The 19,975-nt window shown below is 36.0% G+C and overlaps 2 protein-coding genes across 2 annotated transcripts; one reads left to right on the top strand and one right to left on the bottom strand.

Annotated features, from left to right (window-relative positions):
• Positions 1-11,247: 11,247 nt before the first annotated feature.
• On the top strand, positions 11,248-13,661 carry LOC113761451 (pentatricopeptide repeat-containing protein At3g49240, mitochondrial). The gene has a single exon (XM_027304445.1). The coding sequence runs from the start codon at positions 11,393-11,395 to the stop codon at positions 13,394-13,396; it is 2,004 nt and encodes a 667-aa protein (XP_027160246.1). The 5' UTR covers positions 11,248-11,392; the 3' UTR covers positions 13,397-13,661.
• Positions 13,662-14,595: 934 nt separating this feature from the next.
• Positions 14,596-18,518, bottom strand: LOC113754135 (E3 ubiquitin-protein ligase SINAT5-like). Its single transcript, XM_027298489.1, has 3 exons — positions 17,853-18,518; positions 15,748-16,134; positions 14,596-15,169 (listed from the first exon to the last, which is right to left on the bottom strand). The coding sequence occupies exons 1-3, from the start codon at positions 18,096-18,098 to the stop codon at positions 14,807-14,809; spliced, it is 996 nt and encodes a 331-aa protein (XP_027154290.1). The 5' UTR covers positions 18,099-18,518; the 3' UTR covers positions 14,596-14,806.
• Positions 18,519-19,975: the final 1,457 nt, after the last annotated feature.

Here is a 19,975-nt window from a genome sequence, read left to right as displayed (position 1 = left end):
CATAACCTTTTTTTCACACTGAGTATGTCAAACTTCACAATTTGTTATTTCTTCTGCCACACATTGTCAAATTATAACCTACTCTCCTACTTATTTAGTTCCATGCAATAAACTTGTCTATCTAAGCACTGTACTAGTATACAATTCCAGTGGAGTGACAATCATATTCTTGCAATTTCATCATTTGTTGGGGCAATTTTACACACCATTTTGAAGGTGTCACTAGTAACTCATTGCATAAATGATTTGTCCAATATGATGTGCAAACACAATACTTATCAAGACTTATAAATTTGTTTCCACATTGAGTATACCAAACTGTGCAGTTTGGCATACTTTCTACCTGCTACTGTCAAATTATAATATTCTATCCTACTTAGCGCATTATAATCTTCTTTCCTATGGCGCTCTTAAATGAAATATCTTGTAACCATTTCACTTCACTTTGTATGTCTCTATCAACAATATGTACCATCTTAGAAGCCCATATCATGTTTAATCTCCACTCAACCACTGTTATGTAACAAAACCTACACCAACCTCATGTACAATAACCATAACAATCCTCAACCCATGCACACAATTTTGCAAGCAAGCAAAATTTTCAGTACCTTTCTTTCTCCGTGTTGGTAATTATAATATCTATTATGTGCAGCTGAAGGTTCCAATGTATTATCCATTTTCCACTATATTAAACAATTACTTCAACTAAAACTGCAGCAAGTATAATCAGCCCATTTGTTCACAACAATGTATACAGCAAAAGATAACTACAAGTCAAATCGATCCATAATTTATCTGATACCATTGATGTTTTCCTACCTGTGTTTCTTTTGCTTTATCTCTTCTCCGGATCTCCCAACCTTGTACTCCACAATTCCCGTTCACCTTCTCAAGCTTTTTGATATTTGAGTACCAATCCCAAACTCTCTCCTTCTGCCACTACTTATTGCTTCTCTTCGCCGTGATTTTCCTTCGTAGCCACTCTATTTCTACTACTTCTTGCTATCCCTTGTATACTACCTGGCAATTTTCAATTCTACAATGTTATTTTGCCTTTGCTTTTCTTTCTTGCTCTGTTTTGTAGAATTTTGCATTAATGAATATGGGCAATTATTTTGGAGGGAGCGCGACTTAGCTTTTCATTTGGAGGATTCATTTGGGCGGTAACGGACCAACACTTCATGAAACAGTCCGTCAACTCTTTTTCTTTTTGTTTTTCCCGTTTCTCCTCAACACGGCGTCGTTCTAGCCCTACTGAAGCCTTCCTGACGTGGCTTATTATGGTCCATTTGTTGGGTCTTGTGAGGAAACCGTTCAGGAGCGGTCGGCCTGATGACCGCTCCTGCCCCGTATCCATATATTGGCAACCGGCTGTGTCAGTCTGAAAGGGAATGGCTGGATGGCCTGCAGTGCTGTCAAATCTTGGTGGTCTTGTGGTCCACAATACTCCGCATAAATACGCACCAATGGGGTGAAATGAGAGGACCAAGGGGCATAAATAAATCCAAGATTACAGAAAATTTTTCATAGTTCCTCAAAATATTAAAAATTAGTGCTTATATTCTCGTAAAATTAAACCTTGCCACCAGGATTTTTTGAATCGTTTTATATCCTCTTGAAATGTTCCTTATGAATATTAGACTTTACGTGAAATCTTTTATAAAAATGTAAGGATGCCTCTTCATGATTTTTTTACTAATTTTGCCTCCTCAAACATACATTAATCTTTTTTACTACCAACTATATATACAGATACAAAAATTTAAGTAAGCATTATTAAAATTGTTAAACATCAAGTAAATAGTTCAGTATGGTATTCAGTGTTCGATTATCTATATCACTTTTAAAAAAGTAGGATAGCTAAATATCGAAAGTACAAAAAAATGCTCCGAATTATATATTTAATTATGGAACACTTGTTATAAAATTAATAAACAAGTGAAGAAAATTATGATAATAGATTGTAACTAATATTTATGGGAATTTGAACTCAAGCTTAATTGTTACTTGTTGCCAAAAATAATGCATCAAAATGTAGAAACATATTACTGTATGTTATTACATTTAAATGTGCAATTGTATCAAATCAAGTTCAAAATAGTACATTACTAAAAAAACTTGAACTTGAATTCTAGGTTGTTGAGTTGTTGAAAATTGAGTTGCAATTTGAATCAAACTTATTTTACCTTTCTTTCTTGAGTTCAATCAGATAGAGCATAATCAAGCTCAATTAATTCAACTTAATCAACTCAATCAAGTTTCATCAAGTTCAATTCAAATCAATTGAGTTTAGTCGACCCCAGTCAAGTTAAAGTAATATAAACTAATATTTTATATATTTTTAAACAAAGGACATGACAGATATTTTATATCAATGAATATAATATTTTATATATTGTGTAAGCATCGAAAACAACCTAAGAGGGGGTGAATTAGGTTGATTAAAAGCCTAATTAAATTATGGGCACTTTTTGTTCAATATGAAATTTACCCTCTTTTTTAAGTGATCACACAATGAATCAATTAATGAATGAACAAAATCACTTGAGAGAAATAGAAAAGATAAGCAATGTAAAGATCACAAACGTAACAATAAGTAAATAAAAAGGAAAGAATTGCAAACTAATTAACTACTCAACTCCTCTTGAGCTTGTAGATTAATTCAAACAAGTTTCTTCAAGTTGATGAATTACAATCACTCTTGTGTACAAATGAAGGTTCACCTCCTCCTTGCCCCGAACTCCACTCGGTCAAGTTAGAAAGTTTTACTATCTCTCGGGACAAATCTCACAGAATTACACTCATGAAATATTCACTCACAAATGAAAAGTTTATAATGAATTTCACACCACTAAGACTACAAATATTCCTTGGAGAGTGTTTTTTCACTAAAACTAAAAACTACTCTAGATCTTTTGTATCTTCAATGTGCAAAAATTATTTGAAACTTCTGACCATACTCTATTTATAGGAGACAAAGAAAGTGCTTCATTAATGTTTCAAACGGATAGAAAGTAGTTGAAGAGTCAACTAGCCGTTGGAGTATCGGACATTCAGTAGTCTGGTTTCTTGCGTCTGACAGCAGGCAGTGAGTTTGAAAAATCTTCTTCAATTCTATCGGATGTCCGGTGCTTGTGTTCGAAAGCAAACAATGAATTAGAAGGAATATCTCAATTCTATCGGACGTCCGGTATTGTCTTTGTGAGCGTCCGACAGCTTTCATCGAATTTGAACGATCCTATCAGACGTCCGATACTTGCGTTCGATCGAGGTCAGTGAGTTAGGGGAAATCTCTTATTTCCTTCGGAAGTCTGGTGGTGGAGTTCTTCATGCGTCCGAAATTGCACAATGATTATCGGACGTCCGAACCAAGCGTTCGACAGCTTTCAGTGGCTTTTGTCCCTTTCATTTGTACTTGATCTTTAAATCTGATTTGCTTCATAACTGAAAATATTTCTTGAAGAAATATTAGTATTATCCATTGTTTTGTAAATATCAAAAGATAGGGATCAAGATCAACATATTGAAGCTCAATTGAGCTTGTTTATACTCGATGAATTTTTGGGACTCACGTATTAGGTTTAAACTTGAGCTTTTCAAGTTGTTCGATCTATTTAAACTCGGTCAATAGGAACTTAAGCTCGCGAGTATAGAATTCAGTTTATTTACACCCTTAATTACACCTAAAATGCCTATCATATTTTTTAAAATTTTATGTTACCAAGTGCAAAACCACTATAACCTTTTTTTTATAATAGATAAAAATTAATATCACGGGTAGTTAAAGAAACTATTCTAGTAAAAGTACATACTGGGAAGTTTAACTTGGTTTGCTTCACATTACATGTTGTAGAAATACATTTATATTTGGTATGAAAAATAAATAATAAATGATACAATAATGGGGCAGTTAGAATAAAATTTTAATTTTGGATATAAGTAGGTATGTCAATGAATCAAATCTTATCTAGATTCAATTTAGACCCAATATAATTGGATAAATTTTGGGTTTAATTTCTCAAGGATCAAATAAATTAAGATTTTATAACTATTAAATTGAAAGATACGCTCTTAATATAAAACAAACACCACCTAATTTTGCCCATCCATCATTTATTAACTAAACACATTGAGAAAGCAAATCTAAAGAGGAAGGAACAATTGCGCCGTTATCCATTCTGCTCTACTCTCAACTTTTTCTCTACTTTTCTTCCTTCATAGGAGGAAAATCTTGGTTTTAAGTCAATATCTCATTTCCTCTTCCTTTGCTCTCCCTTTCTCTTTATTCTTATTTTTATTTAATAAAGTTTATCTTAAGGTATCATAGTGAGAGTTTTCTTCTATCCCAAGCTATCCTGATGAGGGTTTTATTTAGTTTTTATTTTTTTGTTATTTATTTTCTCAGATTTAAGAATTTTTTCAGATCTATAGGCTAAATCTAAAATTTCTTGGGTCTTCTCGTCAAATCTCAATAACAGTTTTGAACTTGAACCAGTTGGATAGCAATATATAAGGGAATATACATGCATAGATATCTATGTAGTGGTTCGTTCAATTGGTCAAATTTGATAATTTGTAATTTACAGTGTAATTTTTTATATTTTGTAACTATATTAAATTGTATGATTTTTCAGATCAAATATATCTGTGACATGTTCAACGTATTTTCTGCCATTAGTACATATTATTTTGTCAAGCAAATCGTGTTGGATGATTTTCATCTCTATTATTAATAATATTGACTTATGTTTTATCAAAAACAAAAAAAAACCTGCTCGTCTATTGTATGCTTCTATAGATGTAGATGAAGTTTTGAAAATAAATAGAAGTAGTTGATCATAGTTATTTCTTTGAATTCATAATATTGCATTCAACTTATTAAATGTTAATTTTATTATTTCAAAATAAAAATTAGATGGTATTTATGTTATTTTTTGAACTCCATATATATTTTAAAATATTTTTACTTTGGTTCTTCAATGTATGTTCAAAAAAGTAATCAAGAATACCCAAACTCATGAAAATACGTATTTATATGTACTTTTTCAGATCCACAAAGGTCTCTATATCTAATTAAATATAATGGGTCTAAATTTGGATTAAAACGATCTAACCAAATGTTATCCGCCTAGACATAAGTAACCTAAATACTATTGGCTAACTTTTCCATCTTATCAAATATGTCCCGAGATGATGATACAAGGATCATATATATTCAAGAAACGACAAATTTAGTGCAAATAATTGAACTAATCATTAGGCAAATCAACTTATAAATTAGTAAATTTTAGTATAACCAATATATATAAATTTTAGGTATATTAAATAATTAAATTTATCCAAATAAATTGGAAACAGTTCCCTTGTAGTTGTCTACAGTTCTTAGTAATTTTTTCTCCATATTTATTTTAAAATCCTTGTGTGTTTGAATTGAAGATTATTTCACTTTATTTGCACCTTATTTACACACACTGATTTGCTTGCATCATCAACACATTTTCCAATTATGTTTTTATCTCATATATATCATCTAAAAAAAGTGTTATAATAAAAATATCTCAAATAATTTATAATCCAAACATGTACTAATTTTGAAAACATTTATTTATCCTCGTGGGCCAAGGAGATAATCACCTATTAGGCGCGTTGTCCATCAAGACAAGGGCCTTTTCTTTTGACTGTTTGCACCGATTATTACCTCTGCTTTCAACAGCTCTTGTTCCATTCATGTGGGCTTGACTCAATCCTCCACAGAAGTCAGATCCTACTCGTACCCGGTAAGCATGAATGAGTATGGTTGTATGCTCTGTTTTCAAACTCGGACCGGACCGGCCAGTTCGATCGGTCGAACCGGGAACCGGCCAGTTGACCGGTCCGAGTTAATCTTAAAAACCGGGAAATCAACAACTCGGTCAAACCAGGGTTTGACCGGGTTTTTGACCCGGTTTGACCGGAAAATGAAACCGGTCTCTTTTTTTTTTTTTTTTTTTTACTTTTTTTGAAAGGGCAGAATATTTTTAATATGATGTTTTGATCCTTAAGTTGTTAAAAATTATTAACATATCTCAAATATTTCATACTTTATAAATGTTGTCTTAAAGTTTGGTGTTATTTTTCAATTAAGTCCATAATTTTAATTCTAAACTTGTTAATGCTTATTCAATAATATAAATTGCTACTTGATTACTCTAATTTATTTGTATTTTCTTATTAAATATATTTGAAACATCAAATATATATGAATCAACCTTTATTAATATTAACATGTTATTAAGTATTTTACATATAATATTTTAATTTTTAAATAAATTTTATTTATGACGTCATCCGGTTCAACCCCTATCGAACCCGGTTGAACCCATTGACCCCTGACCCCTGAGCTCGACCGAGTCGATATCCGGTCCGGTTCTGAAAACATAGGTTGTATGTCCGTGACATTAAATGTCAATTGAGAGGCGAGTGACTCTTCAGAGAGAAAAGACAGCCGCGGCGGCCAACACAACTTGCTCAATTTGTAAGAACCAAAGTGGATCCTTGCAACTGGCTCACAACTTTACAAGATCTGCCAGCCAAACCTCGGACTGATTCTGATCGTTGATTTGAATTTCATTATTAATTTCAAATGAAATCCAAATTAATGGCTGCACCAATCTAATGAAATTCATGTCGGCGGCTGAGATTTGCCTTAGGTATGCTGGGTCGATTTTGACCGTTAAAAGTTGTCTGCTCCACATCCAATAAAAATCATTTCTTTACAAAAGATAATAAGTGATGATATGTAAATAGTCGCATGATTTCAAAAACATATCTTAACTCTTGACCATACTCAAATTTGAGTTCACTCAAACTTGAATTTTTTTAAATAAAAAAAATGTAATTGAATTCAAATTCACTCAACCTTAAATTTTTTCTTTACCCAAAAAAAAAAAGGAATAAAGACAATATCGGTGGGTAATACTATCTAGATTCTAGAGCTAGAATTTTTTTTTAACCCTCCTACCTCATTCGCATCTCCGTCAGAATTTGAACCCTGAACCTAAAAATGGATAAAACTTTAAGAACTCTCCCTCTTACTATTGAGCCAACCCTAATGGTTACCAGAAGTAACATGTTGCTGAATCGGCATGTGGAATAAATTTACGTCTGTATCCAAATATGTATTTACCAATCAGTACTACTTAGGCATCGGTTGGTAATGCTGGCATTTTTTTTTTCTTTAGAAATGAAACAAAACACTTTTACTCTATTATTTTTAAACAAGGATATTAACAATTTCCAATTGTTGTTGCAATAAATGTTTAAAAAAAACAGTTAAAAGTCTATATATTTTTGAACCATTTGTACTAGAAGATCTCGTATATTAAATTGGAATATGCTAACGCTGAGTGTTATTTTTGTCCTCCAAAACACATAAAAAATCTCAATCAACTCCCTCATAGTAAAAACATCTCATCTAAGGTCTCCAAAGTAGAAAATCCATTTCAGTTGAGTCCTACCATCATCTAACAATTGGGGTACTTTTCAAAAATAATAATAAAAAAAAGGATACGTGCGCCAAACACGAGTGGTAAAAATCAAAATGTCATCACGCTAGCGTCCGTGGGTTAGCAGCGTGGCTTTTGAGTGTTTGAGCAAAGCTCATGCGATGCAGATTGTATTATATTATGATCTGAAAGGTTGAATTTCTCCGATCTTGATAAGAAATATAAAAATGGTATTCATTTACGTTGACTTGCACAAATCTATTAGTAGTAAAATTAATGAGCAGCAATTATTTAAAATTTAAAATTTAAAATTTGGACATGTTCAATTCTCCTTCTCCACGTCTCGAATTTAATACTCGTATACTGTTCTGAGATCCGACGAGTTGATCCGCATGAGCACCCACATGTGATCATCATCTACAGCGTCGTTGACCAATTCTAGACAAAAAAATAATATTAATAATACTGCGAGTATGGATATTATCATATTACACGGCTGATCTTTGTTTACCATTGTGTTTGTGTGTACAAAATCTTGCAGGCAAATTTAGAATAAGAAATGAGTAAATCTTATATATACTATCACAGTCGGACGTACGATACATGTACAAAATTTGAATTTTAAATTTAATTTTATATTATGTATCATGCATTCAATGATATAAGTGTATACACTGTTAGTGTATAAAATATTAATTCATAAGAAATTATATGTCAGCCATTGAAAACTCAAAAGAAAGAGAGGTAGCAAGAAGTGATTTTTTTGTTAATCCCTCTAATTACATTACCGGTCATTATTCTTCTTCAAAATAAGGGTTATTTCTTGCTTCGTAACTAGATCCTATCTTTTTTGACCAAAACAAAAAAAAAAAACTAGGTCCTAACTTTGGACTGGGATTTGGCTCAGAAATTGAATTCTAGTGCGTGCCCATGCGCAGGCAAATGCATTTAATTTATCTACACAAGATAGAACCTGATAAATCCCAAGCAAGGAGAACCTTGTAGAAAACAAACACTAAACTATTACATTTAAGAGTTTAGGAGAAGTATTTTGTTTTCTTTTCTACTAGTATAATATAACAATACCCTCAGGAAAATAAAATAAATTATTAAAAAAAAACATGGTAATAAAGTGGCTGAACAAAAAGGTGACAACAGAAGTAATAAAACGTGATGAGAAGCTAAAGAGGAAAGGTTCGCGTAGCCTGGGTGGGACAGGCTGTTTGGACTTTGCAGGGGTTGATAAAGTGATCACATCTTATCCAAGGAAAGTAAAAGGTATTTGCCGGGACAGCCGATATTTTAAGGTGTGATGATGGATGAAGTGTGGCCAAATACATGAACATGAAGCCATCAATCCAACATCAGCTCACCAACACAGACCTTTCGTTGTTTGACTGATACCGGGTAATAAATGGATTGTGGGGGCAGGGACAGACAGTGGATGCTGCTCTGCTGCCGGCGGCGGCACCGACAGTGGATGCTTTTGCTAGCTAGCTCTAAATGGAACTGGATGTCTAGGCCGGCACCGATTCAGCCTCAGCCGCAGCCGTTGATGAATGATGCAATTGTAATTGTAATAGTAGTACATTATGATCGGGGATGCCTCTAACATCTCTGAAGTACTGCTAAAACCGTGGTGCGATTTTTTTTATTTTAAAAAAAAGAAGCATATTAAGACGTTCTTAATTCAGATGTCTACTCTAGCGTCTTTTCTTTTCTTTTCTTTTTTTTTTAAAAATCAAAAAATCAAAAAATTTACTAGTATTTATTAAATGAAAAGATGAAATTTATTGTAATCAATTTGTCAATAACAACATGTAAGATTTGAATTCAAGGCATCTTTACTCTTACACCTTATAACATCATTTTTCGCTATTACTATCACTCTTATCTAACTAATTTCCTCTGGAGGAGTTGATTACCACACGTTTTGTGATGTTGGTTCAAACTTTATCTCACATCAAAAGTTGTCAATTCTAAGATTCATATGGGTACTTAATACATTCGTATGGTTCGATGGTAGTTCAATGCTTGTCAATTCTCTGTAGACCTGTTGGGTCAGTCCTCTAGTATGGATTAGAGTATGACTAGGAGTAGGAGTAGGTGTTAGATGGTGACAATAGAGACAGAAAAAAGAAAAAACCATTCTTACCCTTTTTCATCTTGGATAAATAAATTTCGACCACCCATCACTAGGGATGCAAACGAGCTGAGTCGAGTCGACTTTTGGCCTAATCGAGCCGAGTCTCCAGTTAATTTTATGAAACTCGAACTCGAACTCGAATTCATCGAGCTCAAAATGTCAAGCTCGAGCTTTAAAAAATAAAAAAATATATAATTATTTTATTTTTTAAAAATAAATAAAATAATAATTTTTTAACAAAAAATAAAATATTAGAGATATATATGTAATCTTACAATTAAAATAATAAATAAATAAATATATGTATAATCGAGTTCGCGAGCCCCTCGCTAGTCAACGAGCATAATGTTTTTGAGCTCGAACTTGAGTCGAGCTCGTATTCGAGCCGCTCGCGAGAGCTCGAACTCGATCGCGAGCGGCTCGATTTATGAACAGCCCTAATCACATCACATGTGTGTCTAATTAAATAGATTTCTTTCCAAATCTTACTTCTAAGCTTATGTTACAGTTGTAGCCGCAGTAGTAAAAGGGGAAAGTTCCGTAATTTCTATTCGCTATTCGAAAAAACGTTGACATATAGATATTTATTTCGTTAATCGTACAATAAAGTCGAACTACAATTTCTTTTTATGGCCCGGCAAAGAAAAGTTAGAATCGGCTTTACTTTAAAAAAAAAAAAAATTATAAACAGGGATTCTCCGTCATTGACGTGACCATAAGTAGTGAATCAAATTTTCACGTTGTTTACCTTTTCTGAATATTTATTCATCCATAAGGTATACCATGAGCATATAAAAGCAAAAAATTCTTCTCCTAAAATTACTTACCACCCCCCTCCCCTCCTCCTCACCAAAAAAATAATAATAATAAATAAAATGACGCAAAACAACTTTCATAAATTTTGAGATACAAAATCATACTGTTGTGAGTTTTGAGTTAGTGAAGATAACATGAAAACAACAAAAAAAAAAAAGAAAAAATTTCAATCAAAGGGTAAACATTATATTTTTTTTACCGAAACGGTCAAGACTTTTGCTTATTAACCTTATCCCAGAAGACACCTAAAAAGCCGGCAACTCTTGAGGAGCTCCAGGGAAGGGTAAACATTATATGGGGTTTACTTTATTTGCCTTAAAATGACTTTTTGTACTAATAATGACACAAAATAATGAAGATTTCAATGTTCAAAATGATATCACCAACAGACAAGCAATACTTAGACTACACGAAAGTGGAAAATATCCTAGAGAATGAAATGCAATTCAATTGAGTTTGTGACGGTTTACACCTGTAAATAATCAAGGGATCATGAGTTCGAATCGTCAAATAAACATGTTAGAATCACCAAACTACAGGCAAGAGATTATTCAACAATTTTAGACCCCCCTTTCAAAATAAAGCAACACTTATTTGTTATGGCACGCGTTTAAATGAATGTTTTGATGGAGGCCGTAAGCGAAGGATATATATCCAATAACTCAGCTAAAAGCCCATGAAATTGGTAATAGACCGCTTGGCCCACAACACTCGAGCCCCAAGGCCTCCAGAAATTGTCAAAAACCTTACTCATCGTTTCATTTCAGAGGGCTTAGCTTGGCTTCTTCCTTCCTTCCTTCCTTCCTTCCTTCTCCAACTGAAATGATACGATACCGCTATTAAAATCCTTCTCTGCTAAAACCCCGTCGAAACCCTACCACCCCACCCAATTCTCCCCGTCCCCGACACAAAAATTTGAAAAGATAAAAACAGGAAAAGAATTATGGCTCTCTCGAAGCCCTCATTTCTCCTCCAACTTAAATCCCTAGCCTCCAGAGCTGCTCTCCACTACCATTATAACTACCCAAAGCCTCCACCTTCATTTCTCTCCCTCCGTTTCCTCTCCTTCGCTACGCCGGAGGAAGCAGCCGCCGACCGCCGCAAACGCAAGCGTCGCCTTCGAATTGAACCCCTCTCTCCTCCCTCCGCACCAACCACCAGCGCCACAACCCCCCCCCGCCCTCCTCCCCTGCGGCCAACCAAAACCCTAACGCCCCCCAAACTTCCCGAACCCGTCTCCGCACTCTCCGGGCAACCGTCTCAATCTCCACATCGCATTTTAAAGCTCATCCGCGAGAATGATCTCGAAGAAGCGGCGCTCTACACCCGCCACTCCATCTACTCCAACTGTAAACCCACCATATACACCTGCAATGCTGTCATGGCCGCTCAGCTTCGCCAGGCCCGGTACGCTGATCTCCTCTCCCTCCACCGCTTCATCACCCAGGCCGGAGTGGCAGCCAATATTGTTACCTACAATCTCCTCTTCTCCGTCTACATGGACTGCCGCAAGACCGACACGGCCATGGAGCACTACAAGCAGCTAATCAATGACGCCCCCTTTAACCCCTCCCCTACCACCTACAGAATCCTAGTCAAAGGCCTTGTCGACAACAACAAGCTCGAAAGGGCTATGGAGTTGAAAGATGAGATGCTATCCAAGGGATTGGACCCGGACCCCATCGTATACGGCTATTTGATGTCTGGCCATGCCAGGGATTCCAATGCTGATGGGGTTTTTAATGTGTATGAAGAGTTGAAGGAGAAATTGGGAGGTTCGGTTTCTGATGGGGTGATATATGGGAGCTTGATGAAGGGGTACTTTTTAAGGGGGAAGGAGAACGAGGCTATGGAGTGTTATGAGAAGGCAGTAGGCAAAGATTCCAATGTTAAGATGAGTGCGGTGGCTTTTAATTCGGTTTTGGATGCTTTGAGCAAGAATGGGAAGTTTGATGAGGCTTTGAAGTTGTTTGATAGGATGTTGAATGAGCATGATCCTCCCAAAAGGTTGACTGTCAATTTGGGGAGCTTTAACGTAATTGTGGATGGGTACTGTGCAGATGGGAAGTTTAAGGAGGCTGTTGATGTTTTCAATAGTATGGGTGAGAAGAGGTGCTGGCCTGATACTTTATCCTATAACAATCTGATTGACCAGTTGTGTAAGAATAATATGTTGGCTGAGGCGGAGGAGTTGTATAATGGTATGAAGGAGAAGGGAGTGAACCCTGATGAGTATACATTTGTTACATTGATGGATACTTGTTTTGAAGAAAATAGGCCAGATGATGCTGCAGCGTACTACAGGACGATGGTTGAGTCGAAATTGAGGCCTAACTTGGGGGTTTATAACAAGTTGGTGGATGGGTTGGTTAAAGTTGGGAAGATTGATGATGCAAAGTCATTCTTTGAGATGATGGTCAGCAAGCTGAGGATGAATGACGATAGTTATAAATTCATCATGAACGCCTTGTTTGAGGTTGGCAAGCACGATGAGGTGCTTGAAATAATCGGTAAAATGTTGAAGGAAGACCCTACTGATTTTAGCTCGGAGTTGGAAGAGTTTGTGAGAGAGGCATTGGGAAAGGAAGGGAGAGAAGCGGAGTTGACTAAGCTTAAGGATGATGTGGAAAGGGAGAAGGCTGAAGCAGCAGCTAGAGAGGCTGAAGCTGCTGCAAAAGCTAAGGCCAGTGCAAGGGCAGCTGTTTCTTCTCTAATACCATCTAAATTGTTCGGAAACAAGCAGGCTAAAGAGGAGTCAGCCACTGGCATTGAGATTGCTCCAGATAGTGTTAGTGGGCAGCTGAAAGCAATGCAAGATCAGAATGTTGGAGAAACTCCTCCAGAGTTGAGTTCTGTCGATGGTACTGTGGAAAAGGAATCACGGGAAGGTGCCAACTTGGAGGCTGCAGAAACTAAAAGTGTTGCTGCAGAGCAGGCAGCAGCTTGAATGTTGAATTAAATGTCTTAATTAGGAAAATATTTTCTATTGTTGGGGCTTTCCTTAATATACTACCTCCAGACCATTAACATACTAGTGTTATTTTCTCCTTCAATCAATTTATCTGTAATTAGTAGCAAGAGGAATGGACGTGTTACATTTTGTCTAGATAACACGGTGGATCTGCTTGCAGTTACAAAATATTCATGTGGAATGTGAGCTGCTTGGGTGAAAAACCGAAATTTCATTACTAGTAGCATTCATTTGTTTCTTATCTTTGACATTGACATGATGATTGACATTTCCTGTAGTCGATTTCTGTTTGTCTACTGGAAACTTGTTCTAAACTTGGCGATGTTAAAGTAAGTAGTAGTCCTTTTAACAACTGTTTTGAATGGGTATTGCTTCTGCAGCTTAGTACATGGACAACCCTTAATACCCTTTTTCACTTGTATGATCAAATGGTCGGCTTTGAAAAAGAAGCTGTTTGTTTTATTTGCATATTTTGCTTTGGAGAAAAGACGATCTCCACAAAACTCATGCAGTGAAGCACATAAAATAAAACTGCCAACCCGTGCAAATCTCAGACTTCGACAGAAATCCACTGGTGTACCCTTGCCAATCTACATAGTCAAGTAATAATCAGGAAAAAGGGGTTTTAGGGGCTTGAAGAGAACGCTACAATTCCTCCAGAAATTTGAGAAACCAAATATTGAAGAAGGTTAACGACCTCACAAATTCATAACACTTCAGACAGAGAAAAGCCATACATCTGCTAATTTCCCTCCAACTGGTTTTCTTCTATTATTCGTTTTCCCCCTCAGTCCGTGCTTATTCCAAAAAACTGTTCGATATTTACAGAACGTGCGATTTGAAGCAGCGAAAGGCCAAGAAAGTAGCTCAGTATCATTATTCAGGTAGAAATGGGAAAGAATTAACTAGATAAAGAATAGCTCAGTATCATTCTCCAGGAGGAAGCATGTGAAGAATTGACTAGAGAAAGCGGCATCAAAAGTCAGATCTTAAATGTGATAAATGTTATCTCCACAGATTTTTAATGGGGACTAGAAGTGACAAAACCTTAGATACGTCCATGTAGTCCGCTGACATATATGAATCCACTTATCAACAAAAGGACGAAGAAAATATCTATCTATCCAGTTCCAACCTGTTCATGGTAGAAGAAAATTCAAGGAAGAACAGAGATCAGTAGTCAAGGGTAAAAAAGGCTCTTATTAACAATTGATAGAAGTCAAACCTCAGGTGTATATAATAGTTGTGAAGATGTAGGACTCGTCAACTTAGTAATTGTTAACTAAATACAACACATGCAGGGAGTGCTTCTTACACACATACACACATGCACAAGGAAAAATAAATAAATAAAAACCACTCCATAGGGGGAAATAAAATGAAGATTCAGCTACAGAGATTTGGTATGCACACCCCAGCGTCTGGGTTTTGTTGTTCTTTCCATATTCTTCCTGTAACTCTAAGCTTCAGCTCCTTCCTGTCCCCGCCAGAAAAGAAAAGTGCCATGTTCCTTTGGATAATAAGACCATCATGACTGTCCCTGACCTTGCGGTGACTATCTCGGATGCTCCGCGGCGTACCCTCCCAAATGAGCTTTCTGCCATTAGCACCAACTTCTAGGCTGTAGCTGTAATTGCGGGCTTCATTCTCATCACCCATAAATCGGAGAAAAGCCATATATACAGGGGCCATTCCAAGCTGGAAGGCTTCAAAATGAAGGCAGAAATACTGACCAAAACAGTGGAAGACCTGACAACACAAGCAGAAGACCCCACTTTATCCAATATTTTCCAGGAGAGCAGTAGGAATAAAATAGTTGACTTTCCTTATCGCTACCCTAACTAAAAGTTGCAGCAGAATCATAGAAGCTGAAACCTGATATAGGAATTCTAAATCATCTTTTCAGACACTTGAAAAAATTGAGTCCACCTACAAAAAACAATGGTAAATCACGACATTCCTAAGTGATAGACACAAAGATGAGAATTCCTAAAATCAAGGAGGTGGGTCATCCATTAGTTTGTTTCTGTCGCTTAAGTCGTATGTTGCTTAATATAGGATTTTCCAAAAATATTTATACTGTCAGTTATACTTAATTAGCATATCCGCTTCAACAAATCCACCCAAACTGTTGTGATGAAAAAGTATCTTCCCTTTAAGAAGTTATATTAACTTCATTAATATATCAAAGGCCAATTGGCCAATTATCCTCTTATAAAACTCCCATTTTAAGAAGTTCTAATTTTTAAGGGGAAAAAATATGGCAGAGCATGTTATTCTCTTGAATTTCATGGAACTTCCACAGGAAAAAGGAAATGAATACTTACAGTCAGCATCCAAGTGGCATTCTCTACTTCACGAGGATTAGACTTTACATAACGATGGTTGAATGTGCATCCTGTGTGCATGTCCACTTTGTGGTCATCTCTCAAATGGGCAACGAGATAAGGAATATCCCCAGTAACTGAGCACTCAGATCCAGCATATGGACAATTGTAGGGTCTGAAGTTACAAAGTGCCTCATGTTTAAGTTTGCTGTAATATGGGAATATTTCTGGGCATCCCAAGGAGTAATATTTGCAGGGCAGCTCAAGCGATTCAGCTACCTTCTCTAAAGCTAAGCACCGAATATCACCAAGCTCTTGTCTGCATGTAGGACATCTGTTATGAACCCTAGTTTTACAGGTAGAACAGAGTGTATGTCCGTTGTGACACTGCAAAGAGGTAAATCTTTAGTAAGCTTCCAAATTCCAAATCACGGGCAAGTATAATGTACACCCAACTGACAGACCAGGCAAAAGTTCAGTATCATTTATATGGCTGGCTGGAGCCTGTATGTACTCCTCAAACGGTCCTTAATATGCAGCGATCATAGTCAAAGTTCTCTTTTTTTTTTTAGCGCGATCATAGTCAAAGTTAAATCTTCTTAAGAATAGATCTAATACAATGCCATCGCTTGTAGGATTCTTTTCCCCAAAGTTATATGTTCAAGCCACTGCCTTTCTCTCACATTTTTCTTTTCTTTTTTTTTCCATTTCCTTTATGTTTTTCATTTTTGTTTGGTTGGGGTTGGGGGGGGGGAGGGTAATGAATGTTTGCTGCTCTTATTGCGTTTAAATTGCATATCTATATTAGCTTTTACAGAAGAACATAGCTAAATGTAACAATAATGAATGTTTGCTGCTCTTATTGTGTTTAAATTGCATATCTATATTAGATTTTACAGAAGAATGCCACAATAAAACCAACTTTCCACACTACCACACTTCTTACTCATTGACAAACAGAGACAGAAAACTGTAGTCCTGCCTTTTCTATGTGCCCGCTTAACACAAAGAATCAACAATCTGAAACTGTAGATGCATCTGTCAAAATACACCATTTCTAAAGACAATGAGCCCACAACAGTTATTTGTGGAAGTAAAGATATATTTTTCTGAGATAAATACCAGTACATTTCTGACTGCATACGAAAAACATCGTCACAGCTAATCTCAGAGATGTTCCTCAACAATCACCAATTTATCTTAGTCGACAGATTCTAAAACTATATAGCATCAGGCCAGCCACCAAATAGTGCAGAGCTAATCGATATTAAAGCAGATACAAGCGAATGTGCCTTATATGGTTATTGACCAATCAGGTGGCATTTGATTCACAATTATTATAATCAAAACTAATTCATAAACCCCATTCCTGCACCTATCATTGCACAAACTGGAGGAGGCAAATCTATTGCGAGCCCAATAACACAATTGTCTAGCTGAAATCTTAAATCAAATGAATAACTAGTTAAGAGTATGTTTTTGCACATTAATACACAATTCTGCATGATCAACTTAACATTGTTCAAAAATTTCCTCTCTTTGTCCCTGTGCAAACTTATCCAAGGAAATATATGGCTTTTAACTCTTATCACCTCTTTTCAAGGGAGCACTATCTCGTGCCACTTTTAACTATCTAATACTCTTTTAACTAATAACGTATATATGTTAAGTTTCACAGGTTCACTGATGGAACCAAACAATCCACAAGTTTTCACTAAATTCAATTAATTCTTACATTAACTTAGTTGATAAAGCTTGATTACTAATATGGCCTTATGCAATTCAATTTTAAAACCAAGAGTCAGAAAGGGGGGAAAAAGGCACTCCAATAACAATCTCGTCATCATCCAAACATCCAACAAGTGCATCCCCAACACCTCCACCACCCCACCACCCAAAAAAAAGGCATTAACAGACTAGCGCTCATTCTCTTCAAAATCGAACCAAAATCTAATTCATCAACAATCACTCGCATATACCATCCCAAAAGTATCCAATGGAAAAAGCTCATGTTCCAGCCCAAGCCCACATGACGAAATAAACCAAGAAAAGATGAGAGCCAAAAACACAGGAACTGAACCAGAAAAGCAAAAAGAGGCAGAAACCTGATGGATTGGAGGGTACATCGAATTGGTGCAAACGGGGCATTCCAGCAATTCATGAACGCTTGTAGGGGCAATTCCTGACGGGACTATATTAGAATGAGGCTTTGAGGAAGCGTATTGATGGAGATGAGGTGCATGGGGGTGATGGTGCATCACGCTAGGATTATGCGAAGAAACTGAAGATTGGATCTCTTCATCTTCAACCCCATCTGATGAAGAGACACACTCAATATTATCGATCTCCATTTCCTTTCCCAAAAATACCAATAGCCCGGCTTCGAAAATCCAATCTTCGTCTCAAAAATCAAATCTTTTTCTCTCTTATGCTTTTGCCCTACTTCTGGCAATTGACAAATTCCGTTGGGTTCTTTACCCCTTAATTTTCCTTCACTTCTTTCGTTTCTTCCCTAGAAAATAAGAAGAAGAACCCAAAAGAAATTGAAAGAAAAAGAAAAACTACAACATTAGATTAAAATAAAGAAGGGAGAGAAGAGATGCAGAAGCTGGGATCAAGTTTGAGGAGCCAAACAGAACCTGCTTCTTTTTTCTCCCCTGAAAAAAGAGGTTCCTTTCTTCTTTCTCTTTCTCTTGAGTTTCTGTTTCCAGTGAGGAGAGAGAGTTAAGGATCGCCGTTGAGTCGCGAAAGCGATTGGAGTTGGATTTTCATCCGACGGACGTCAGTTATTTCATTGGTTTTAATATAAGATCCATTTGTTGTTGGCAGTGGAAATGAGTGTGGTTTCTCTTTTCTTACCTGTGCTTCATTGACGCTGTATGCATCGCTTTTTATTTTTATTTTATTTTTAAATTTTTTTACTCCTCTTTTAATAGATACTACTACAATTGTAGGCCATTCACAAAAGAACCCAAAAAAAAAAAGAAGAAAAAAAGAGGAAAGAAAAAGGGAATAGGCCAATGATATTCTGATGTTAATGATTCGTTTTCTTAACTCGGATGTTGTGATGGAAGCTTTGCTTCAAATGTGAACAACAATATGAATTCTTTCGCCAGGAAAATCTAGACAGCAGCGTTGCTATGCAGGACTCGTTGTCTTCAAATGGGATCAATGAATTGTCTCAATCAGACCAATGAATATTGCACTTTGTTCAAATAAAACGTTACTTATTAGAAGTTATTACTATCCAATCATTTGATACTAGTCAAAGAAATGGAAATCTTGATGTTGATTGGAAAAAAAAAAAAAGAAACTCTCCTGGAGATAGTAGGAAAGGAAGATTGTTGTTCGTCGTCATGTAGAAATGGCTGAAAGTAGAAAATGTTTGAGTCAATTTATCGATGTAGAACCATGATCTGTGTTTTTTTTTTTTTTTTTTATATATAGATATATACACGGAGTATATCCAATTGTCAAACAGGAGGAGCGTCTATTTGGTAGGAGTATTTTGGACTGGTGGAGTTTCTTGACTTTGGTCTGCAGATGATTTTTGCTTTTGGGAATCTCATTTTTCCCCAGAAATGAGTTGGCTTTAATTACTTTTTGGTGGACTGAATGCGGAAATCGTAGACGCCTGGTTACAAATTTCACAGTCAACTCAAAACCACACCAGAGTGTAGAGACCTGCAACCAATGTTTTGAAAACCAGACCGGACCGTAATATTTTAGTCTCTTAGACTGTCTTAGCATCTAACCAACTACCTCTAGAATAGTTGGCCATCACATGTCTTTGTGAGATGAAAATCTTGACCTCTCATTAAAAATTACTATTTAATGTGACTTCTCTTAAATTCATATGAATGCCTTTTGTACTGGTATGATATGAAAAGTTACTATTTAATATGACCACTGTTAAATTCATATGAATGCCTTTTGTACCGATATGGTCTGATAGTGACCCTTTAAGTATAATGTTAGAGCAAGAATAAGCGTAGATGACGATGACCCTCTTGGTATAGGTTAGAGAAACCCCTTAATGTAGGTTAGAATAGAAGTAAGTGTAAATGATGACAATAGAACACCAAAAAAAAAAAAAAGGGGGAAGGTACTGTCATAGCATCTAACATTGATCTTTTTTATCACACGCTAGACTCAATCTGGTGTTCACAAAATCATCCATCATGGCTTCTCAAGTCTTACAACTCGCACGTTTACAAATCTGAATAAA

The sequence above is a fragment of the Coffea eugenioides genome, chromosome 2 (genome assembly GCF_003713205.1).
Source record: "Coffea eugenioides isolate CCC68of chromosome 2, Ceug_1.0, whole genome shotgun sequence".
Classification (NCBI taxonomy): Eukaryota; Viridiplantae; Streptophyta; class Magnoliopsida; order Gentianales; family Rubiaceae; genus Coffea; species Coffea eugenioides.
Note: the sequence above shows the minus strand (reverse complement) of the source record. Positions and strands in the feature narration are given on the sequence as shown.